Source organism: Rhopilema esculentum, chromosome 10 (genome assembly GCF_057945365.1).
Source record: "Rhopilema esculentum isolate cy_ngs chromosome 10, ASM5794536v1, whole genome shotgun sequence".
Classification (NCBI taxonomy): domain Eukaryota; kingdom Metazoa; phylum Cnidaria; class Scyphozoa; order Rhizostomeae; family Rhizostomatidae; genus Rhopilema; species Rhopilema esculentum.
This window is the reverse complement of record NC_142824.1, coordinates 6,743,386-6,769,363: the sequence shown is the minus strand read 5'-3', so window position 1 is coordinate 6,769,363 and position 25,978 is coordinate 6,743,386. Positions and strand designations below refer to the sequence as shown.

General features: G+C 36.6%; 1 protein-coding gene across 2 annotated transcripts; it reads left to right on the top strand.

Annotated features, from left to right (window-relative positions):
• Positions 1-26: 26 nt before the first annotated feature.
• On the top strand, positions 27-25,901 carry LOC135692719 (uncharacterized). 2 transcript variants are annotated; one of them, XM_065211003.2, is made up of 26 exons: positions 27-369; positions 10,210-10,269; positions 10,640-10,780; positions 11,485-11,693; positions 12,031-12,146; positions 12,764-13,045; positions 13,337-13,410; positions 14,194-14,231; positions 14,518-14,619; positions 15,285-15,436; positions 15,946-15,980; positions 16,136-16,246; positions 16,383-16,423; positions 16,803-16,897; positions 17,177-17,385; positions 17,674-17,862; positions 18,425-18,521; positions 19,129-19,193; positions 19,627-19,694; positions 20,283-20,348; positions 21,283-21,379; positions 21,695-21,737; positions 22,188-22,267; positions 23,079-23,156; positions 23,936-24,013; positions 25,456-25,901. In XM_065211003.2, the coding sequence occupies exons 1-26, from the start codon at positions 277-279 to the stop codon at positions 25,564-25,566; spliced, it is 2,730 nt and encodes a 909-aa protein (XP_065067075.2). In that variant the 5' UTR covers positions 27-276; the 3' UTR covers positions 25,567-25,901. The 2 variants fall into 2 exon arrangements, with proteins under 2 accessions (XP_065067075.2, XP_065067082.2); XM_065211010.2 differs by lacking the exon at positions 18,425-18,521 and adding an exon at positions 18,325-18,394.
• Positions 25,902-25,978: the final 77 nt, after the last annotated feature.

Here is a 25,978-nt window from a genome sequence, read left to right as displayed (position 1 = left end):
TCACGGAATTCTGTGACAGCCTCGTTTGAATGCGGCAGCGGGACTTTAGCCTTCGACCCCGTGATTCGAAATTGATGGCTTGGCTTTGTTGCGAAATACAAAATGTTAAAATAACAATAATTTGATTTAGAATACGCCAGCAACACACACAGGGACCATTTATCAATAATTTTTATAACTGAAGGAATGCAGGTGTCATGATTATTTGGAATTTTTCTCAAAGTCGTCAGATAAAAGGACTCGAGTGAGGAGGGAGCCACAAGGCCAGTTTTCAAAATGGTTTTTGCATGCTTGGGCTCGCTTTTCTTGCCATTCGTGACTTCTATCTTTTGTGTCCTGTCAGTCTACGTAGCTTTCATCTGGAAACAGGTAATATATCGTTATTTTTTACCTTGGAAATGCTAGATGATTGTACGAGTCCCTAAATAGATAGTCGGCGTGAGGGTGGGGTGGGTGTAGGTCCGCTATTTAGCGAGCGACATTCGATTAGACATTAAAATAGACATTCGTGTATACATTCGGACTTTGATTGCTTCTTACAAAAAAACTATGAAAGATAATAAAAAGATATTTTATAGTAGGAAACTTGGCTGGATTTTCTGTCGATTCGTGTATCTTGTTTATAATAAAATGCGCTGTGCTTCCAAAGGTGAGCCAAAACATCGAAAAATTTTTGACACGGCCTAAATTTTAACGTAAATCAGACATTCGAGGTGAAACAGCACATGCCGATTTGAACACATCATCGACACTAGGGCAGAAATAACTACGCTAAAACGACTCCAAACTACTGAAAACGTACCTTCACTTCGATTTTTCACCAATTGAAAGCGTAAAACATGAAAATTCGAACATCCATAATGTATCCAACAACCTCCGAGGAAACCCCCAAATGAAAACATCACCAAAAAATGTCCCTAAATAACTTTCGTAAAAGTGTTCGGATTTGGATGAAACTTGATATGCTTCCTAAATTCGTTGTACTTGACATGTATTAGGGGGTCTGGTTGAGTTATTTCGGCTTTTGGCGAAATTTTCGAGACCCCTTCCCCGAAGCTCTATACTGAAGCCTTATAGAAAGTTTCTCGAATGTCGATGTCCCTAAATAACTTTTGTAAAAGTGTTCGGATTTGGATGAAACTTGATATGCCTACTAAATTCGTTGTACTTGACATGTATTAGGGGGTCTGGTTGAGTTATTTCGGCTTTTGGCGAAATTTTCGAGACCCCTTCCCCGAAGCTCTATACTGAAGCCTTATAGAAAGTTTCTCGAATGTCGATGTCCCTAAATAACTTTCGTAAAAGTGTTCGGATTTGGATGAAACTTGATATGCTTCCTAAATTCGTTGTACTTGACATGTATTAGGGGGTCTGATTGAGTTATTTCGGCTTTTGGCGAAATTTTCGAGACCCCTTCCCCGAAGCTCTATACTGAAGCCTTATAGAAAGTTTCTCGAATGTCGATGTCCCTAAATAACTTTCGTAAAATTGTTCGGATTTGGATCAAACTTGATATGCCTCCTAAATTCGTTGTACTTGACATGTATTAGGGGGTCTTGTTGAGTTATTTCGGCTTTTGGCGAAATTTTCGAGACCCCTTCCCCGAAGCTCTATACTGAAGCCTTATAGAAAGTTTCTCGAATGTCGATGTCCCTAAATAACTTTCGTAAAAGTGTTCGGATTTGGATGAAACTTGATATGCCTACTAAATTCGTTGTACTTGACATGTATTAGGTTTAGGGTTAGGGTTAGGGTTAGGGTTAGGGTTAGATGAATGCTTTTTATCATGTTTCCTCTTAGGTGCAGCAGTATCCTTATTAAAGCGTGTCAAAAATCATTCCAATTCGGATTCTGCATAGCTTTGAAAAGCATCTCGAATTTCTTTTGATCTGAAATGCATGTCTTCCTGCTTATTATCGTTGGCATTGTCTGTGTCTTATCTGTATTGCTATCAGTTGTCAAACTAGTGCCTTCCCTAGGATTGTCACTACTTTCTGCATCATCTGATATGATTTCGGGAATAGTAACGTTTTCGTAGAGATTGGGCGAGTCTATAATTGATTTTAAGATAGCAAAAGGTTTGCAGTTTCAATCTGCATGATAATTGTGCTTTGAAATCTTTCGCTCGGCTGTTTCAATTGTACCCCAAAACTTATAGCAGGACAAATAGATAAGGCAGGTAAGCAGGATAGGGTCACATTACTGGATAAGGCTAATGGGAAACATAATCACAATGGGGATGGGCGGGTTCCGTTGGTTACCACTTACCATCCAGCCTTGAATAATTTTGGCAAGGTGGCCGGGAGACAGGGACGTAAACAAGTGGCTTATTTTGGGGGGTCGTGGAAGGTTGAAAATTCCAACTTTTCCTGATGAATTTATTTTTTGACCTGTTAATCTTCTGTGCCTACTAAATTGATTTGGAAATAGCCTTATGGCTTATTCCAGATTTTTAGGTTCTGTATAATTTCCAACATTTTACTTATAATAATTAGTCTTAAGCATAAAAACACTAAAGAAGATAAAGGAAATCTCTAAATTTTGATCAACGTAACACAAACATTTAATCTTTTCGTAAGACATAAAGCAACATCATAGCCATACCAGTCTAGATCTTGGATATGTTTAATGATAAAAAGTAATTTTCTTTCAAGTCAATTAACAGCAATTCTGTTCATTTTTTGCTTGGCCCATCTTAAAGCTATTTGCTGCAGGTCAGTTTTATATATAATATCTTTTCAACAATATAGAAGCATCAAGGAATTGACCGTTTCATCTTTTTTTCTTGATCGAAGGAAAATTTTTAACATTTTCAAAGGGCTAAATGTCCTTTGTTTCTTGGAACTGAAGAGGATGATCTAAGGGCAAGTGCATATGCCCGATTCGTAAGATAAAACACTCTTCTTTGATCAAATACTTCTGCTGCAGCTTCTTTGATCAATGTTTTGTGGCTTCTCATTAGCTTTATCATAGCAATTTATGATAAGATTCAAGGAGGTCTACAAATTGCAGGGGGAGCTTAGCATACACCCGTTAAGAAGTGCCGAGAATTTCTAGCACTGAAAGATTTTTAATGTTTTCAGTTGAATTGGCTACTCGTTGTTTCTTGAAAATATCCCACTTTCAATTGTACTGATCAATACAGGGAATGATTTCTCAAAACTTCAGGTACTGATGGTAAAATTTAAACTTGTTATCCAGAAATTCACCTTGCCTGATCAGAATAATTTAATTCACTTTAACCCCTGTCAAAAAGGAAACAAACGATGCAATGGTGCAATTAAAGATCCAATGGAGACAGGGCTTCACAATTAAAAACGATTAGAAGATGTGCCTGTTCCAGAGTTTGAATTTTAATAATGTCTAAGATTTTTACATTTAAAATCCTAAAATCCTAAGCTATGAAATTCACATATTTGGTCATAATAGTTAGAAAAAAATCCAAGTTTTCAAACTGCAATTGGATTTTCCAATCTTTGGGGGCGTCACGCCCCCACGCCCCCCTATTATTTACGTGCCAGCCGGGAGACTCCATTCTATGCTGACAATATCGGAAGAGCATAGGAAGGTGTTTCCTCAGCCACCTTTGACTATGATTTAAGAGATGTAAAAATCTCAAAGATTTACTAGTTAGTGCTAAACTTTATAATGAGGGGGTAGGGAACGCGCATAATAGGGGTTGCACTCCATGTGGCAAGTCTCGATGTCAAGTGTGTAATGTTATGTGTGACAGTGATACTTTTACTTCCCATTTAACTGATAAGGAGTATGAGATAAATTTTCCGTTTAACTGTGATTCGTCCAATGTCGTGTATCTTATGGAATGTAAAGTCTGTGGTAAAGGCCGTTTAGGCTTAGGTTCAATAACTACAAGGCGTGCAATTGTAAGTTTATCGGGGGCTCTTCGGGTATACCTCAGGCTGATTTTTCCGGCATTTTGCAGGAAAAGATCATCAGGGGTTTCTCGAAGATATCAAAGTTTCTATTATAGATCGACTTAATGGGGATGGTAGGATACGTGAAAGTTTCTGGCAGTATAAGCTAGAAACTTTCGCACCCCGGGGCCTTAATATTAGTTTAGATGAAACATAGTTTTGTTTTTATTTCCAATCTCTTGGGTTATTTTCTCCTTTCCGCAGCTATTTATTACTTCCACATAATACGATATACTAATTTTTAATTTTTTTTTCTTTCAATGCTTTTTGCATGTATTATTTGTCTAGTTTCTATTTCATGGTAGGTACGGACAGCCTTCACCCTTTCTCGTTTTTGCGCATTTCTGGATAGTTCACCATCTGCCTTCACGCTTCTCTTTTGCTCTTTTATCTATTATCTATTGTATTTATTCCGTTTTCTCGCCTCCGGCTGGACCTAGAAACTTTACTTGTGTATTCTAATTAGCTATTATTATCCTTGCTAGTAAAATGTGTTATCTTTTGTTCTTTTGTTTTGTATTCCTTATTTTACGCTCCAAATTTAAGTGTAGGTTATTCTGAAGAAGCATTTTGCGAAACGTTAATCAAGTTGTTCTTTTATCGTTTTGGGCGTTAATATTTCTAAATTTAGGTGTAAGTTCAGCTGAAATCCTCCTACTTCTGATCCTCTGCTAGAATCTTATCTTTCTCAACTTGAAAAGGAAGTGCTGTCTGTCACCGCGGAAGGTAAGTATTACAGCAACCAATCCTCTTCTGAACTTTCTGCGTTGAATAATCTTAAGTGTGATATAGACCAGACGGAAAATGAGGTAGGGGTAACCTGGAGCCGAACTTTATTAGGTAATGTTTTTGTGCTGAATAAGAAAATCTTTGGTAAACTTGCGGTACCCGCTGGGATTACCATATATGGGCATTTTTCGAACCGGGGGTATGGTAATCAATTATTTCCCTAAAAACATATCTTTTAAAGGTCGGTCTTGGCATTAAACATCATTTTATACCATTTTAAACACTGATTTGATCCCTTTTTGTTAATTCTACCAGGTAGCAGCAAGTTATAGGATTAGGGGGATTAAGATTTTGAAGATGAAGGTTACATCATGTGTTTGATTGCCTAGAATATCGCAAAAAGTACAAAAAGGATCGTACCTGCGTTTCATAAGAATTCTTCATTGCTGTTACTAAATTCTTCATCCTCACTTTCATCGCTGCTCTCATAATCAAGGAAGCGGACAAGGGTTCAGCTGTTGTAGTTTGGGACAGGGGGATTACATAAAAGAGGCTAACCGGCAATTAGGTGATAGGCAAGTTTACGAGGAGATTGAGGTGGACCCCACGATAGAATTGGGCAAGGACGTTAATAATAGGATTAATGAGTTAAGGGCGGAGGATCCCGGGTTAAAGGAAATGACTGAATTTTTTCTTAAAGTTAAAGTGAGGGGAAACTAGGTAGGATCTATTTGTTACCTAAGATTCGTAAGGGATTAAGTGGGGTTAAGGGTAGGCCAGTCATTTCCAATTGTGGCACCATTACAGAAAATATATCAGAATATCTAGATAACCACCTCAATCCACTGGTTAGCCTCGGTAGGTCGTACATTAAGGACACTATCATTTTTTTTCTAAGTTAAGTGAAATAGGTAGGATACCAGAGGGACTCTATCCTAGCATTCCACATGGAGAGGGTTTGAAAGCCATCAGGGAAGAGCTGGATAGAAGGTTAACCCAAACGTGCCTTCTGATAACCTAGTGGGATTGGCATCTTTGGTTCTCGATCTTTGATGATAGGTTTTATAGACAAAAGTTAGGCACCGCTATAGGAACTAAGTTCGCTCCAGCTTATGCAAACCTCTTTATGACTGGGTTGGAAGAAAGATTGTTGAAGGAATCAGTGGACACCCATTGTCTGGATGAGATTCATCGATGATGTTTTCTTCATCTGGACACATGGCGAGAAGAAGCTTGAGACCTTCATCAACTTTCTTAACAGTAACGATACCATTAAGTTTAAAGGGGAGCACTCTAGGGAGAGTATAAGTTTTTTAGACGTTAAGGTTAGTGTAAGTGAGGGGGGAGTCCTAACGACAGACTTGTTTTGTAAACATACTGATACACATCAGTATTTTCATAAGAGGTCTTGTCACCCCTGTCATACCAGAAGGCATTACCCTATAGTCAGGCTTCAAGGTTACATAGGATTTCACCAAAAGCCAAAAAAACTCAACCAGACCCCTGAATACATGTCAAGTACAACGAATTTAGGAAGCATATCAAGTTTCATCCAAATCCGAACACTTTTACGAAAGTTATTTAGGGACATCGACATTCGAGAAACTTTCTATAAGGCTTCAGTATGGAGCTTCGGGGAAGGGGTCTCGAAAATTTCACCAAAAGCCGAAATTACTCAACCATACCCCCTAATACATGTCAAGTACAACGAATTTAGGAAGCATATAAAGTTTCATCCAAATCTGAACACTTTTACGAAAGTTATTTAGGGACATCGACATTCGAGAAACTTTCTATAAGGCTTCAGTATAGAGCTTCGGGGAAGGGGTCTCGAAAATTTCGCCAAAAGCCGGAATAACTCAACCAGACCCCCTAATACATGTCAAGTACAACGAATTTAGGAAGCATATCAAGTTTCATCCAAATCCGAACACTTTTACGAAAGTTATTTAGGGACATCGACATTCGAGAAACTTTCTATAAGGCTTCAGTATAGAGCTTCGGGGAAGGGGTCTCGAAAATTTCGCCAAAAGCCGGAATAACTCAACCAGACCCCCTAATACATGTCAAGTACAACGAATTTAGGAAGCATATCAAGTTTCATCCAAATCCGAACACTTTTACGAAAGTTATTTAGGGACATCGACATTCGAGAAACTTTCTATAAGGCTTCAGTATAGAGCTTCGGGGAAGGGGTCTCGAAAATTTCGCCAAAAGCCGGAATAACTCAACCAGACCCCCTAATACATGTCAAGTACAACGAATTTAGGAAGCATATCAAGTTTCATCCAAATCCGAACACTTTTACGAAAGTTATTTAGGGACATCGACATTCGAGAAACTTTCTATAAGGCTTCAGTATAGAGCTTCGGGGAAGGGGTTTCGAAAATTTCGCCAAAAGCCGGAATAACTCAACCAGACCCCCTAATACATGTCAAGTACAACGAATTTAGGAAGCATATCAAGTTTCATCCAAATCCGAACACTTTTACGAAAGTTATTTAGGGACATCGACATTCGAGAAACTTTCTATAAGGCTTCAGTATAGAGCTTCGGGGAAGGGGTCTCGAAAATTTCGCCAAAAGGCGAAATAACTCAACCAGACCCCTTAATACATGTCAAGTACAACGAATTTAGTAGGCATATCAAGTTTCATCCAAATCCGAACACTTTTACGAAAGTTATTTAGGGACATCGACATTCGAGAAACTTTCTATAAGGCTTCAGTATAGAGCTTCGGGGAAGGGGTCTCGAAAATTTCGCCAAAAGCCGAGATAACTCAACCAGACCCCCTAATACATGTCAAGTGCAACGAATTTAGGAAGCATATCAAGTTTCATCCAAATCCGAACACTTTTATAAAAGTTATTTAGGGACATCGACATTCGAGAAACTTTCTATAAGGCTTCAGTATAGAGCTTCGGGGAAGGGGTCTCGAAAATTTCGCCAAAAGCCGAAATAACTCAACCAGACCCCCTAATACATGTCAAGTACAACGAATTTAGTAGGCATATCAAGTTTCATCCAAATCCGAACACTTGTACGAAAGTTATTTAGGGACATCGACATTCGAGAAACTTTCTATAAGGCTTCAGTATAGAGCTTCGGGGAAGGGGTCTCGAAAATTTCGCCAAAAGGCGAAATAACTCAACCAGACCCCCTAATACATGTGAAGTACAACGAATTTAGTAGGCATATCAAGTTTCATCCGAATCCGAACACTTTTACGAAAGTTATTTAGGGACATCGACATTCGAGAAACTTTCTATAAGGCTTCAGTATAGAGCTTCGGGGAAGGGGTCTCGAAAATTTCGCCAAAAGCCGAGATAACTCAACCAGACCCCCTAATACATGTCAAGTACAACGAATTTAGGAAGCATATCAAGTTTCATCCAAATCCGAACACTTTTACGAAAGTTATTTAGGGACATTTTTTGGTGATGTTTTCATTTGGGGGTTTCCTCGGAGGTTGTTGGATACATTATGGATGTTCGAATTTTCATGTTTTACGCTTTCAATTGGTGAAAAATCGAAGTGAAGGTACGTTTTCAGTAGTTTGGAGTCGTTTTAGCGTAGTTATTTCTGCCTTAGTGTCGATGATGTGTTCAAATCGGCATGTGCTGTTTCACCTCGAATGTCTGATTTACGTTAAAATTTAGGCCGTGTCAAAAATTTTTCGATGTTTTGGCTCACCTTTGGAAGCACAGCGCATTTTATTATAAACAAGATACACGAATCGACAGAAAATCCAGCCAAGTTTCCTACTATAAAATATCTTTTTATTATCTTTCATAGTTTTTTGTAAGAAGCAATCAAAGTCCGAATGTATACACGAATGTCTATTTGAATGTCTAATCGAATGTCGCTCGCTAAATAGCGGACCGTGGGTGTAGTACATATAAACATCCTCGTTTACAGTGGCGTCATGGATGGGGACAGTTGTTTGAAGCGTAGAACCCCCCCCCCCCCCTCTTGTACAGAAATTTTTTTGAAATTGATATACACTTTTATTTTCAAATGTAAAACAGAACAGTAAAGAGGAGTGGAAGATAGCATAATGGACTAATTTCAACTTTCAATGCCCCATCTAAGTACTCTTCGTATATTCTTTGCTGGTTTTTAAAAGAAAAATATTCTTTTAGCTAAAAACATTTCATTAACTGTTATTGATCAAGTACTCAAGTACCCTGATCATAATGCTTTTAATTTACTGAAGGCAGTATGTCCTCCATTGTTCTCAGAATCTCTTAATTCATGGCAACGATATTCATGAATCATTGATTCAATGCACAAATAAACAATCAGAATAAACAACCACAATAGCGTTATTTTCCTGAGCATCAGGAAGGACAGACTGCCGTTTACTAACTCAGGTATGAAATACCAATACAGAGTAAAGGGCATAAAAGCTCCGTCAGAAAAACATACCATAGACTTTAGAAGGTCAGTCATGATGGTACATTCCCACATCATCGAGAGTGAGTTGGCCTGTTGGTTCATTGGCCCAAATGGCTCAACCTACCATAAATCTCTAACAGGAAGGGGTTACTAAGGGAGGTTGAACAATAACACCCAAACCTGATTGATTATTTGGAGGGGATGGATGTGAAAAGCGTCATTTCCCCTAATAATAGCTGATGCACCAGTCCTACCTAATGGCACAAAAAATGCTAAACAACATAAATGATGTGAGGTTAGGAGGTTTTATCGATGCCGTAACGTAAAAGCGACACTGAAAAGTTAGTTCATAAAAGAAACAAAATGAGGGAGAGGGGGCTGGGAAAATAAATAGCCTACTTGTATTGAGGCTTCATCAAGCCAGGTTAGACCTATGCTATGCCAAAACCTTGAATACCCCCAAGATAAACCCTAGTTTTTCTAATCAAATCCTTGGGAGGCTGAAAGACTCCCTGCATTGCCCACAAATTAGTAGAGCAGATACAAGAAAACACAAGGAAGCGTGGCACTAAAGACCATAATGAAGAAGAAATAATAAAAATCTCAAGTGAATTTGTTAAAGCTAAAAAGCCCCTCATGAAATTAACTCTGATTTAAATTTCATTTAATCATCATCATTAAACTGCCTATTTTCCTTCCCATTGTCTCTCATAGCTGAATTGGGTGTAAAGAGTGGAAGGTTTTGGGTAAAGAGCTCGTACTTTTTCAAACCAGAGACCACGGAAGAGGTTTAGAGAGTTTCGGCAATATCAGTGAACAGTGAACTTTAGCCACCTACTAGATTACGTTGTTTACAGTACATTAAAACTGTTTCAAATGCCCTGTGTTTCTTGACTTTCAAGTCATATGGTGGTATAAAAACAGAAAAACTGTTAATCTTTGCTTGCATTATATATCTGGGATCTCTAAGCATAATAGACACTAGCAGTTGTATTGATAAAATCAAATCTATATGCACGATCAACCATCATACCAGCTCACAAATCAGGAGAAGTTCAGACCTGTTTTTAAGACACCGTTTATTTTGACCTATATCTTCTAGAATAATATAATTTGCTATATAATTTGATGCATAAATATTTTCTAGATTTTAAAAGAGGCTCAAGAAAAAAGCAAGGGATCACCAAATATTGAAAGACTGAAGCAGGTTGGTCTTTTCTTTCATATATATTTATGTATTTTTGCTATTCTTGAAGGTTGCAATTTGCTAAACAAGTAAAGGTGTTTAAAAAGCAGTTTAAGCCACAACTTGCACATCACAACTAAGGGTTATAGATTCTAACAGTTGAGAAACTTTGGTTGCCTTGGCTCTCAGAGATACAAAATGAATATAGAGAGACAAAAATTTTTTCAGTTAGTTAAGCCAAGGCCATTATTCTACCAACCTCATAGCATGAAATTTAACATATGAAAAATTTCACTTTGAAAGATGTACCTTGGTCTTTCTTGCTTAAGCTTATTTTTCTTCTCTGAGCCTCAATTAAGCAACAAATTTGTTATTTTATTTGATGATATAGTGCCTGCCTCTGACAATATCTTCAAGTTGGAAACTTGGAAATATTGTGAATGGCATACCAATTTGGGAAAATCATGTATTTTCTTCTGAAGCTGACAATGGTGTCATAGCAGCCCAAGCTGTCATCAATGCACCAGCAGAGGTATATATAACATATTACCTATTTTTGGCTGATTTGACCTGTCAAGATAGAGAAAGATCTCTATAATGTGTTTGTTTTATATCTAAGTTATCAGCATAAACAATAAAATTGGTTTAGCTTAGTAGTTTAGTTTGCATCATATGCTGATTAAGTTGAGAATAATCTGATTTTGAGGCTTTTTCTGACTCTTGGAGATGCAAAATCACATTATGAGGCTCCTACAGATAAAAATCTTTCAAAAAATTCTATTTTGAATGTCCAGATACGTCAAATAGTTTAGGTAAAAACTTCGTGCAAATTGTTTTAAAAAATACACTGAAACTACTGCCAACCCCTTTTTAAGTGTTGATTTATAATTTAATGATATAAATACTGTTGCATATTTTGGCTTGCTCTTTATTTATATTTACGAATAAAAGCATCATGTTCATGCATAATGCAATTTAGCATATAAGCACAGTAGGCTTATATGTAAACAAAGTCAATAAATTATCAACTATCCAATATAAATGAAAGCATATGAACAACAGAAAAAAACAAAGCAAAGAAATTGAGAGAACAATTATTTTGATATCATTTGTTATACTTGCTTTGTCAATTTAACTCATTTTTTGTGCAAATTTTGTTTGAATAGATCTAATACAAATATCTTATACAAATACTGAATTCTCTGGGGTTTTTTGTTTGAAAAATTGTACTTCCAGTCAGTAATAAAGGAAATGGTAAAGCCAAGAATGCTGCAGATGCTTCATCCTTGGGTTAGTGACACAAGTCTTGCTCCTGGCACACCACAAAAGCAACTTGAACAATCAGAAGTTTTGTCAGATTGCTTATCTGTTTTCTGCAATGTACCAAGTATCAAGAAAATAGTAAACATATATATTAAATGGAAAAATTGCTGCTTGATGAAACGGTATGAATTCTGAAAGACTTTTCTCTAATAATCTCCAATCTGTCTCCACATTTAGTGACACTGATAGTAATCATGGCCTCTTCTGTTAGAAATAGGATATAATGATTATGTACATAATAAACCATTTCTACCTTTTAGCGTGATAAAAGAAAATAGAAAAAAATGTTTCGATAAATTTAGTATATGGTTTATCTGTAACATAGCTATTTACTTTGACTCGAATCCAGCCTAACTCTGTCTCCAAAACATGGATTCATAGTTAGTTTTAATGGCTAAAGCATGTATTGTGCATTGTTTGTTGTTAAGGGTGCAATTTTTCTTGATTTTGATTCACTAGTCAATGGAAATATGGAAAGGATAATGTGTCTTGGTTAGTGATGAATCCAGAATATAAAGTCTATCAGCATTTGTTTGGACATTGGCAGTGCTGTCTTGCCACTGATATTCCAACAGGTATGTTCTATTTTAATCCTTTCTGAACCAATCCTCAGATCTATCATTACAATAGTAGTGGTTTCTAATTCTCACTTGAAATGAAAAGTTAGCTGTAAAGATGCTTTTTGCTATCCTCATCAAATCTGGAAAACATTCTGGACAAGCAGACTTTTTCAGCCCTTGAGGTCTTTGATTTTAAAATATCTCACAATTTTTTGGTCTTTTATGCCGCATTTAAGGTAGTTCTATAAAAACCTTTTATTTTCAATATGGTCTCTTCCTTGCAAATTTTTATTTCATTACCATATTTTTCATCCCCTGAATATTTTTAAAGATTGTCGTGTTTTTATTTACTTTGTTAAATCAGGTGTTATATCATTTGTGTCTTGCATTTGGTTGAGGCTGAAGGAAACCATTTGAATGATTTGCAAAACGTACTCAAGACCCTAGAAGTAATCGTCTAGCCTTTGGTTTGTTGTTTGTTTAGTTCTCCCAGCTTTTTAGCCCTCTCAACTAGTTGTTTGCCATGTAGTAGGCCCCAACTTTCTATCGAAAGTTAAGTAAATCATCTTTGTATCGAAAGCGATGTGTCGCTATGACAATTATTAGGAATCATCTGGACTTTCTTTTTTTAGGTAAAGACACAATGTGCCTTTTGTCAATTTTCACTGCCCCAACGACTGATGACGAAACTAGACTCGCTGTGCTTGGAGCTGCGATGGCATCTCAAGTTGTCAACATGAGGGAGCACATGGATTCGCTTTACTTAAAAAAAATAGTGCGCAAAGATTCAACTGTTATAAAAAGGAAATCATCAATAGAACAAAGTGCAAAGTCTCCAACTGCAGAAAAGAAACTGGATAACAAAGAAGCATCACAGAGTCGCACTGTACCAAAGAATTTTGCGGGAGTAGAAGGTAGTTTTTCATCTATAGAAAAACTGAGATGCAGCTAAAGGTGCAATTGCAAGGGAGCCAACCTTTTTTGGAAATCAGAAAGTTTGCTGGAACTAATTTGTGCTAATTTTCAGGCGTTTAAGAATTTTGTCGCAAAACTCAACTGTTTACCCACTTTCATGTTTATGGCCACAATGTTGAAGATTTTTCGATGTTCAAAAATCTTGTTTTGAGCATATTTCTGTATACTGGATATGACTGTGACATAAGAGGCTAATTGCTTTCTTTTTAAATCACTTCTTTTCTTTTCAGGTATTGGCTATGTCGAAGCCCCTGCTGAAATTAAAGATATTACAGAGCATCCACAACCTGCTCCTTCCATCAAGGTGAAAATGATTCCCTTTTCAATGATTTACAGTGTGAGGTCATGAGTGACAATGCTTTATTCTAAAACTGTTATGTACTTAAATTATGGCTGTGTTAGAGCTAAATGGGTTGTAATTAATCGAATCAGCACTGACTCCCAAGGTTGAGGGCGTGGCAAATTGTCCAGGCCCTCAAAGTTGATTTAAGACTGTCGGAAAATGCATTACGGGATGCTTGCGTAGCGCAATGGCTCATTGTGAGCAATGAGTTCTTAAAGAGCATATGTCGCGCTAGCAGTTGGTTAGTACAACAACAAAATTTGGAGTGGAATTTCCATTGTTCCGTGACTTTACATTTCTGGTTCATGAATTTTTGTTACCCTGATAATGCAACCTCGATCCTGTGCTGTGTACTAAACAAAAATATAATTGTAATGTATTAGCCAATCAGGTTCACGACACATGGCCTTTAATTTAATTTTTAAGGTAACCTGCATTTAAGTATACGGTGCTTTTCAATGGGCACTCCAATCTAAATTTTATTATATTACACGATTGAATATATGTCTTAATATAACAGCGTAGACGAAAATGGCTCCCTTTGCTTTTTAAATGTACCATTTTTCAATGACACTTGTAAGAAGTACAGTCTTTGATGTTTCTTTGCAAACATATAGCGAGGGTGTCATTGTTGATAATGTTATTTCATTTCAATCGGTGATACTAGGAAGGTTCTGCGCGTTTTCCTTCGAAAGCGGCTGTTTTGATATAGTTTGGTTAAGTAACTGCCCAGTTTTTTTGCAGATTGAAAGCCAGGAAGCTGCGTTAAGAGACGCAAAGCTGTAAGTAACTGATTTCTTTGACCAATTTTTTGGAACCATTTTTATTTTTTTGGCCATCTTTCGTTATTTTGTTGGCGGAGTTGCAAAGCGTTTAAAGTCCTTTGATGTCATGGTACACACAGAACATGATTTTTACAAGGACGCTTTCTTTGCTCCTTCAGTCAGCGTTGCAGTGGTTTACTATATTATTTTTGATTATACATTATCAGAATATATCTTTATATTTCTTATAAGAATTTCGCTGTTCGAGAATCTCTTTTAACTATTTTCCATGTTTTAAATAAAGATCCAAGTATAAAGACACGCTGGACACTGCATTTGAGTTGCTGGTGGATGTTTACAATGCAAACGAGACAACTCCAGGGTGGACCTATCTTGGTAACAGAAAGTATGTTCCATTTTCTTTTCTGTGCCATTATAGAATAATGTTGTTTGTACTAGATTGAGGTATATCTATAATCTCCGTTTTCAAGCTTCTCTCTCAGTGTCCAATGTCACAGATGTTTGGTGTGTGTAATTCTCGCAGATAGCAGGACTTTGAAGCCAAACACGCTGTAATGGTGCCTGCAATTAACATATGTATCTAGATCGGGACTGTTAAAATATCCTTTTATCAAAAGGCCAATATTGTTGGGTAGACGAGTCTTGATTCCCATTGTTTAGGACCACTGTTCTATTAAATTATCTGAGCCAATGGGAAAAGTGCATCATATGCAAATGCGTATTAAGACCAAGGCTCGCAGAAGAAATTTCCCTCTAATGGCAATCACAGCGTAATGAAAGCATTACAATCGCGTAAGCCAGGTGTTTTATTCTATCTCTTCTCATGTCACCATTTTCTATTAATTTTCTTCGTCTTTTGATGCAAGACTGGCTTATTACTATAAGAGTAACGAATTTTCCTACCGCAGAATACATCATTATGCGATATGAAAATAATGTCATCGATATAAAATGCACATGTGAATGGTCCGCCAGACCTTCGAACTAATGCTGGTTCGTTTCCCCGCCAAAAGAAGTCTATCATTGGATTTTCTTTGTTGACTTTTTTAGTGGTATTGAAGTTTATCGCTTGCAAGGGGACGCTTCCTGTCCATCAGACTGCTTTAAAGGAACTGCTGAAGTCAACGTTCCTCTCACCTATGCTCTACAATATGTTACTGAAATCAACTTCAAGAAAGAGTGGGACGATGTTTTCAACGAAGGTAGATATCTTTTTGAAATTATTGCTTAATATCCGCTCGTTGAATCTTTGCTTCCAGGATTTACCTTAATTACTTTTGTTGCTGTGTATGAATTAGATTCTATTTCAGTTTGAGTGATTTTTAGTTCTAATCTATAAAAACCATGCTGACATATTACATAAAGGTAGTATAAAGCATTGTAGATATTTTCTGCGTCACACTTAGTTCAGAGGGGACTGGGATTGATAATAACATAGATCCCTAATGGAACAATGACTACCCATAAATTCTTGCGCGTGGAGAATGTTTTTGTTGTAGCTACAAAAATGTGTGTTATGTAAACATAACTTTTATTGTGACTCAGCAAAGGGGTCATTGATATTTGATACTTCAAACAAATGACCAGGTATTATTCGAAAGTTCCCCTGTATCATGATATTTGTTCTTGTTATGTTTTGATGAAGTGCAGCTGTAATGTAAGTCAACATCTTGTACTTGTTTACCCTAAAATGTTTCCTTGGGTTTTTAAGGCAAAGTGATCGAAGAGATTGATGAAGTTACAAAGGTATATTATGACACTTATGTCAGTCAGTTTTGTTTGTTCATCCATTCTTCACACCTTTTCTCTTTTGTTCGTCATTCCTCGTACCTTTCCACGATATTTATATTTACCTTGCTGGCAGATGAAAAAGTCGGAATGACCCAGAGTTTTATTCACAGGTCACCTACATGGAGTACAAACCAGTATGGCCAACTACCGCACGTGACTTTTGCAGCATAACAGCAACAAGGCATTTGAAAGGCGATATCTACGGCGTTGCAGTCAAAGCCGTAAGTTCGTTATAAGACCAGACGTTTGGCTTTACGACCGAATATCATCATCATAGCCATTATTCTCATCATTATCATCATAATCCTTACCATTGTAAGTGCCATCCCTAAATTCACGTTGTTCTTTCTCTTGCAGACCACTCATCCTTCATGTCCTCCAGTCAAGGGTAAGCAAAGGTAAAGCTATATGTTTTCTTAAAATTCATGCCATGGCGATTGATGGGTGCCGCCACTTTATTCACAGAAGTAGGCTTTGAACATAAATTATCACCTATATAGGACTCTTTAAAATTACAGTAATTTTCAAGGTAGAGAGTAATTTATGTATGTTGTGTGGTGAGCCAGAGCTATTCACAGAGGCAAAACGCTATATTTAAAGTCCTGCAAATAAAAGACACCGATTGCACGATTTTCGCATACTAATTTCCACATCAATTTTCTGCTTGTTTTCACAATGCTAGAAAGACCCTTGCTTGGTAATGCAAGCTGTCGAAACATAAATTTTAAAGAGTTCAATTGAAACTTGTTAGAAGATTGGTTCTTTTTTTCCTCGCAGGGGTGAGATAATCACAGGTGGATTTGTTGTTGAAGGGACTAGCATCGATCCTCCACAGTGCAAAGTTACTTACGTCACAAGAGCGGATCTTAAAGGTAAAATTACGAAATTTGATTCAACCACGAGTTCCTAGGTGTTCTACAGAGTGACGAGAATCTAGGCTATGCAACCTTAAAACTTCATACTTCCCGTCTTTGGCCTGATAATAGGCCCACTATAAGAAAACACCAAATTTGATACCAATCCTGGTGATAAATGGAATTGATTTTGACGAATCAATATTGCCTGGATACCATGATGTAATTTTAGTAGCAGAGTTACTGCATTCTGCTAACACTGAATTTACTGACAGTGAATTTATTGTTCTTTCATAGGAAAAATTCCAGCAAGTATGGTAAACAAAGTGAATGAAAAACAGCCTATGTACACTGCTATTATAAGAGATAAAATTGAAGAGAGATTTATGTATCAAGACCCGCCACATGAAGGAGATACCAAAATTATCGCTGCAAGGCAGTACCCAAGCATTTTAGAGGCATCGATAAAGGTCGAAGGATCTGTTGAAAACCAAAGTAGCCCCGCGGTATGATAGCTTAATGTGTGTCTTAATATGTATTTGAAATAACAGCTAAAGCTAGTACAACATGGTACCACAAGTAAGCAAGAAATTTTAGCATTCCGTGATTGTCTTGAAGTAGATTAAGACATCCGAGTATCATGAGACTGTTTTGTCGGTACCATCTGATAATCAAATTGATAAGCTTAAGACATGTTACAATATGACATGACATATTGAAATGACATGATCTAATGTTTCGCATTTACCTGTCAGCATTTCTGCCCCTATTAAAGTGTTTGTCCCCATTCATAGACATTGACATTGGCCATTTCAAATAAGAATGGTTCTGATGATGAAAATCAAGATGACAGCAATGCGACTACCGCAACGAATTTCAGAGAACTCTCTAAAGATGAGATCGAATCGTTTATACCAGATACCGATGTAAAGTGGGATGCAGTTTCCGAGACTTCGGTAACAAGCCTGGACCAAATGGAAGAGGTACCCTTTTAGTCAATTTTTTGACATGCGAATTGTTACAAATTTTCATAGAACTTGTGCATCGTCGCTGGATAATGTTATCCACTAGTTAACACTGAAACTTTTGATTTATGGTTGAGTAGCTTTCAAAAAGTAGTTTGTACTGTATTGGAAACTATCGACTTTTCCAAATTTGCTAAGCATTATCCCACATTTTTGGGAAAATGTAATAGAGTATAATATATGCACCCCGGAAACACAAGTCACGTGATATTTCTTCCTCGTGGTGCTTTGACGAAGTCGCCTATAATTCGCAGATGAAAATTTTTTGCGACAGTTAGGCTTCTTTACATCAGCAGTAAACTGGCAGGCCCAAACATTCTCATTAAAATTCTAAAAGCACGCAGATTTAGGTTGAAGCCCATTTGCTAATCAGCATTGCTGGTTTTAAAGACTGGCGTAAATTTAAAATTTTTATTGAAGTTTCAAGACTTTAACGAGCGAAATGAAGACATGAAACCACTCGCTGAGCAAAATTTTGAGCTCCCTAGAGGTAAGTCAACTAACCCAATTCCTTGTTTAGATGTCGAAGAAATCCGATTCAGACTCTAAGGAGGCTGTGGACGAGCTGGAAGACAAGACAGAACCACAGTCCTCCCAACGACTTGAACATCTTCGAGGTACGTTACGTCATTGACTTGATCACTTACCACAAAACGACACAGTAACATGTGAAGACTGGTCGCACATTGCGAGGATTTCAATCTACATTGATTTCATTTTGGATTGCGAATCTAAAGAAAACTTTCCAGTGCCTTTCATTGACAGACAACACAGACATTTAAGGGATTTCAACGAAATGCTCAGGGCCCAAGTTTGTTTACAACACCAATACTTCATTTTGTCTGCCAAAGATTTTTGTTACTGTTATTTTAAACATATATTTAGCAGGACACAAATAGAGAAAGCGAATTCATTTTTTAATTTGTTTCAATTTGTTAATTTTTGACTAAATTGGCAGAGATTCTCTTGATCTTAGTGCATTCAAATTTATCTCCTTTTTTAAGAGTTAAAACATTTTCTACCATGATTGCACGGGAGTTTTTCTAGACAGAGACATCTAGTTATTTTCAAAATGTTTCCACACAAGCTCCTTGCTTACAAAACTTAGTAGCTTTGAATTAAAAAAAACAAAATACTCTAGTTTTCTTTTATTTCTAAACCCTTATGAAATTGAAGTTTTTTGTACCATTTCTACACCCCTCACAATCACTTATTTTTCCTTAGATCGTCTTGGGAATTTGGACTTCAAAGTACTTGGAAATCAAACTGCAGCGAAACTGCTAGAGGAGGTAACGTTTTTGTGCATATAGCTTATAATTTATGATAAATGTTATCTTTACTCCTTGTGGCTGTCTTTAAACTACCTATCATTTTTGCTGTCCTGAGCCAATCTGTGTTATTCAATAATTGTTCTATGACCAACCTGTTCTTTGACGTCACCACATCCTCTAACTTTAGGTTCCTATTATAATAATTTCCATAATAATTTCCATACACTGTTCCTGTTATCAGGTTTTTTTTACCTTTACCGAGTAAAAGGAATAAACGACGAATAGTGCTTTGTTTGTATCCATCATTTGCAGAACTGGGTTTGTTCTGGCCCTTTCTTTTTGTGTTTCCTCTATTTGCTTAAGTTCTATACCAGACCGTTTGTCAACCCATTAACTATTTGGCAGTGAAGGTCTCAGGTTAAGCTACTAATCTTGATAACCTTTGTTTAAGGTTCTGTTGGCAGCTAAAGTGGATAGCACAAGCCAGCCTGCAGACGGATATACCGAAGACATTTGGACGTAAGATATTTTTTTACGGTCGCTTGTTTTTTGAAAAAGCTCAGCTTTGAGAAATGGATACTTCTACACTACTTCTCATTTTTGGATGTAGCAGTTTTGTTATTAAAGACAATTTTTCTAAGAAAGATGCTCGTTCTTGTGTAGAAAACATCACGGCATTTAAATCCAATTGCAGACATGTTGAGATGAGACGATGTAAGATCTCACATGATGGTCCATCCTGTCGTCTTACAATGCTTTGTCATTTTATGTCACGTCGTATAAAATTTTTTCATGCCAGTCAAAGTCGGCCCAGTCATGGCATTACACCCACAATGACCTGTGCTTGTATGTCTGTCGTTAAGTCGTTGAATATTTCTGTTTCAGGCCAGGCACTATGGCATGGATGCAACATCATTGCATAATACGTCATGTCATTTTAAGCTAGTCCTGACTATGTCATGCGATGTTTGGTTGTATCATCTTTTGTCCTGTCAAGTCATATCAATATAACTGTTCTGTTGGACGCAGTAAGCTTCAGGCTCCATTGTATGTTTGTCGCTATTGATGTTGTGTTTGTAAAATTGATTTTTCTTGCTATCCTTTTAGATACCAAGGAACATACAGGAATGTCATGATTCTTCGCAAGATTCACACTAATAGCAATTTTTATAGGTTGATATTGCAGTAGTTTCTTCATTCTTTTTTATTTTGAAATTTGTTATTGGGACTATTCATTAAATATAATAAAGCTGATTTTGTAGGTTAGATTTCCTGCATTTTTGACACGATTTTTAAATATCACCAAGTTGACATTTAAAATGAGTGAAATATTACAAATACCCATTACTGATATAAATGATATTTATTCAGTTTAATATTTACCCTTTTCCATAAGAAGATACCTACTTGTAATTTAACACAATTCTTCTTTTTACTTCTTATCATCCCCCTTCTTCTTCTTCCTATTTTCTTTTTTTCTTCTTCCCCTTATTATTTCCATACATCTACTTCTTCACCTGTTCCTCTCTTCTTCTTCACCTGTTCCTCTTCCTCTTCTTCATATGCTCCTTATTCTTCTCCTTTTTCTTCTTCTCTGCCTCCACCTTTTTCTTCTTTCTATTCGTTCCAACCTTCTTCTTCTTCTTCCTGTTTTTATTCTTCCTCTTCTTATTCCTCATCTTCTTGTTCTGCTCCTTCTTCTTTTTCTTCTTTTTCCTCTTCTTCTTCTTTATCTTCTTCTGCTTTCTCTTCTTTTTTTCTTTTTCTTCTTCTCCTTCTTCTCCTTCTTCTTCTTTTTCTTCTTTTCATTCTTCTTTTTCTTCTGCTTCTTGGATTCCATCGTCTTTTAAGGCTGATTTAACTCGCTAACATTCTCTGCTTTGCTAAAGATATTCATCTCTAGGTAATGCAACTAGATTCTTATTTGCTACGTCCATATTTGCATAGAGCCATTTTGTGGCCCTTAACATTTTCACCATCAGACCTGAACCAGTTTACTGTCATCAGATCTACCCCAATGAACCTTCCCTAGTCATCGAATTATCTAGATTTAACTTCACTACTGTTCTGCGATGCACACTTTTATCATTTAACGTTTCTTAAATAGTTTTCTTGGACGAGGAATAATTGATGTTCTTCCAGTGACAGTTTGGGAAGCTGTCAAAAATCCATCAACAAGATTTGTTTACGACAACATGTTAAAGGTAAATAATTATTTATTTTTGTCATATTTGATGTATTAGTTAATACTGCTATAATATTCATAAAGATCGAGCTGTTATTGTCTGAGATCATTAAAAATTGCAGTAAAGGCGAAGTGGTCACATTTTCTAAATTATTTCATTTATTTTAAAAAGTCATCTGTAAGATATTCTCCTGCCTTCTGTTACGAAAGATCTGAACCGAGTAGAGCTTCAATTGAAATGAAGTAAATATTCCACTTAGCTGTGATGGCTGTTAGATGGGTGTAGTTGGGAAGCCTTACCCTTCTTCTCTTAAGAATCTCATTTCTATTTTAGAAAACGTCCGTTGCAAAGGATATTGAAGAAGGGTTGAGAATCAGTGAGTCGTTTATATCGAAAGCTTGTAAGAAATATACTAAATGATATTGTTCCGTGTTTTGATATCCTTTTCTAGTCCAAGCATTGGCATTTCTTGGAACCACAGTTCATTTCGTGACAACTTGAAATGTGGACAGTCTTTACCAAGATTTTTTAAATGATTCGGGAGACAAGACCTTGGATCGAATCGAAGTGATGTATCAGCTAGAAAACTAAACTCGGGATATTTGAAAACTTTTCTCGATAAGCAATGTAGGGAATATGTTGTTTGATGTAGTACTTAAATGTTTTTCAAAGATAATCATCAAGGTCCACAACTTCGGAGAGGCTGCTGATTCACGAGGTCGTAAGCCCCTTACGTGTTGACAGTGATAAATAATTGCTGTATTAGATTGAATCCAGTTAGTGGGAAAATACATCCCTTTTAAATTAAATTTGTACATATCAACAGTTCATATGCGACATGAAACTACTGCCTGCTTCATCAAACAAGCAAGAGACTTTGTCATTTTAACAAAAGAAAGAGTTGATGTAAGTGGTACCTTGTAAATCATTTTATTGGAAATTTTGCAACTACATGCTTTACAATTTTTCGTGTTTCCCAGTTTGTAACAAGCGGACATCAGAGTTGGATATAAATGTTGTATTAGTCATTCCCGTTTATAGGTAATGAGATGTGTAGTTACTCTTCCCAAGGCCGGTTCATGCTTAAGACTAAACACACTTACAATTTGATTCTTCTTGCCAATATATCAAATTTGTCTCATAATCAATCTCAGTTTCTTGCAACACATATTTATTTTGCTTCGTGAAACTCTATTGTTTTTTGTCGTATTATGCAATGTGGTCAAGTTTTAAAAAACCCAAACAACCGTCAATTGTTTTTGCAATGATGTTTTTAGACTCAACGATGCTAACTCTTTTAGCCTTTTGCGGAATACATAGTACAGAGCTATAGAAAAGGCAAACTAAACACTGGCTAAAACTGAACACTAACAATTTTCTCATTTTTGAGTACCATTTGATACTCCTAATGTAATTTGATGTTATACTGAATACTAATATTTCGTTTAGACTATATCACTAGATGTTAGCACCAGGTCTATGCCATATGACCCAGTATCAAGAAAATTGTGCGCTTAGTAATAGGCCTATAATGGTTTTGCTAATGTCATTCTAGTTTTCAATTTTTAAAGTCAAAACTCATCAATGATATGGCTGCTAAACGGCATCGTAGTTGAACAAAAGCTAGTGAGCTGCCTCTATTCTTTTAAAAATAATTATATGTTCAATGCTTCACACCTTTAATAGATTTCTTTGCCTTAATCGTTCTTTTTTCCAGCCCAATAAATACATAATGGCTGGAGCATCAGTCCAGATTCCAGAATGTCCTTTGGAGAAAAATTGTATCCGTGGGACGGTAGGGCATGCTGTTGTTTGCTTGCTTTTTTGTATACTCATTTTTCTCTGGTTATCAGTCAGAACGAAGAGAGCATTTTGATTTAATCAACCGGAGGATAATGCCAATAGAACAGTAGAACTGTCTAAAGAGGGTTAAATGTCTCAGTTGAATATACCAGTTTTGTGTGCTAGGTGTCTAGAAATCGAAAAGTTCTTAATGTTTTTACAGTTCCTTTTTTAAATTCAGTCGGAAAGTTGAGCCAATTTAGAATATTTGGAAAGTTAAACCCATTTGCCCTATTCTTTTGTCACTGAATTTAATGTTTTAGATAATATCAGCTTTATCTCTGGTATTTTCATTGTAACCTCAAGATACGCGAGATGCATTTCATAATACTTTCTATATTTTTGATCTCCAGTACGATTGGCTGATCAAGGGCATTAGTTTACTTGTCTAACCATTGAAAATTTACGCTGCTTGCTAGAAGTTCAGTGTTCCATGAGCAGTAGTATTCAGCGGCAGCCCCTCTCCCCCTCCAAAACCTTCGATCTGCAAAAATTTCAGAGTTTAGAATATTCTTTTTCTGATAATTTATGTTGAAGGCCTTTCAACGAACGTTGTTCTGGAAAGAGAGGGCATAATATTTTTACTTTGCAACTTACGAAAAATTTGAGTTGACTACAACGAGTTCCAAAGACTTTTGGCGGGGAATTGTACGTTTTTAGTGTCTTATTGCAGAGATGCGGTATTTTTTTTAAGCTCGTCCAGTTTATGTTAAATAATATTTTTTTTCGAAGGTGCTGGCAAGTGGATGGATAATCGAACCAGTATTGAACAAAGGAAAGCCATGTTCTCTTGTCACATATTTGTCACAGGTATTTTACTATCGCCATATATATTAAAAATGCATCTTAAGGATTCTAGATTTGCTAAAATATCAAATTATCTGTGTATCTTGTATTGTACGTTGAGCGCTTGTTGGCATTGATGGCAGTCTTCTGTAGCCTCTGCACCCGTGCGCGAATCCTTTTCTCGCATGATCAGATTTACTGAGGGAGAAGTCAGCGCTCAAAAATTCCAGTCAATGCGATCTCAATTTGCATTCACATTGAACGCCGTAGTAAGGAAAGAGCAGGGCGTTGTTTTTTTCAAAATCTACCACTGCCTTCAAGGTAGAGGCCAAGTAAACAACACTATAATGAAGACAACATTTTATCTATGATTTTCCTATAGGAGAAGCAAAGATTGCTGTTGCTATGTTCTCTTATCAGTCTGATCAAACGCTATGTTCTCATTGAGCTTTTGTTGTCCTCTGCATGTTTTCATTGGCTTTTCAATATATAAGAAAAGAATCCAATTGGCTTAAAACATTTTTCATGTTTGATGAAAACCCACTAAAAACAGTAAATGCAACTATGTCGATTCTCTTTCAATTTCTTCATTTCTTCGCTTCCTCTTTAGACCCCGTTTACGCTGTGCCGTATAAATTTTATCCGCATCAAACTTGTTCGGGTTGATTTGCGTTTACACTGTGCCGCACAAATTTTGTCTACTTTGCCCTCCCGTTTACACTGTGCCGGATAACTGCAGTCACATGACCTAAATCGTGCACAGAACGCCCAAAACGAAGTCATATCTGGGCAACAAAATAACAACTAAATTCCCGCCAACGTAGAAAGACTTTTAATTCTCTTATCAGAATCATCTGCTTCTCTTTAAGACAAAGTCCGAAGATATTGGCAAAAAAAATTAGGCAAAGTTAGTTTTAATAATTCGTTCTCTGAAACAAAATGACGCTGAAATAGCGAAGAAAGTAGGGAAAGCTGACAAGGATGTCAATCTTACGTGGACTGGCGAAGAAACTGCACTTTTAACACGAGTATTTATCGACAACACGGCAGCCAAGATTGGGAAAGGTCTTGATTGGAAAACTAATTTGGATGAAATAGCCAATCGCTTTCGAGCAAGATACGATGTGGATAAAATTTATCCGTATAAAACCGTTTACACCGTACCACATAGCTATCCGAACTAATTTAATCCACTTTCCTAGGTGAACTAATTTTGTTCGGATAGCCGCTCTCAAATTCGTGCGGATAGCGTGGGTCTAGTGTAAACGCGACGCCTATCTGAACTAATTTTGATGCGGATGAAATTCATCCGGCACAGTATAAACGGGGTCTTAACCGCCCACTAAATCTAAATGAAGTTTTTATGTCTAAAAGGAAAGCAAAGCCATAAATAAAGCGTATCAATGTTTATTTGATTGCCAATATTTTATATTTTTTAGCAAGTTCTTTTCCTTCTTTCATTTTAGGTTGACTTTGGTGGGAAACTGCCAGTGCGGCTTATCAATCTTATTGCTAAAAGGCAACCAATGAGCATAGCTTACATCAGAACGTATTTAGAGGCAGCAGAACACAGATGAACCCACTTTTAAATCATGCAACAATTCACCGTTTGAAAAAAATTAACAATATACATTTCAGTATGATGAGGTATTCACTTTTTGATTCGCCAAAAAAATTAGATAGGGAAAAAATAGGAAAGTTGTGATGTTTGCACATCCTAAATGATTTTCTAGAAGTTTGCCATCTATAAACAGTTATAGCGGCAAAGAAAAAATAAATATTTTTTATTACTTCGACTAAGATAGGCGATGACAGTCCATTTCAATGTGTCAAATTTTAATATGTTGTTTCATGTGGTAGTTGTTCACTTATGAGTTGCAATTTCGTATAAAAATTGGTTAGAAATATACATCTTTTTATCATTTTGTTGAGATGCACTTTGGGACGCACAATAAACAAATAGGAAAGCTCTTGATTGGGTAAGGTGGC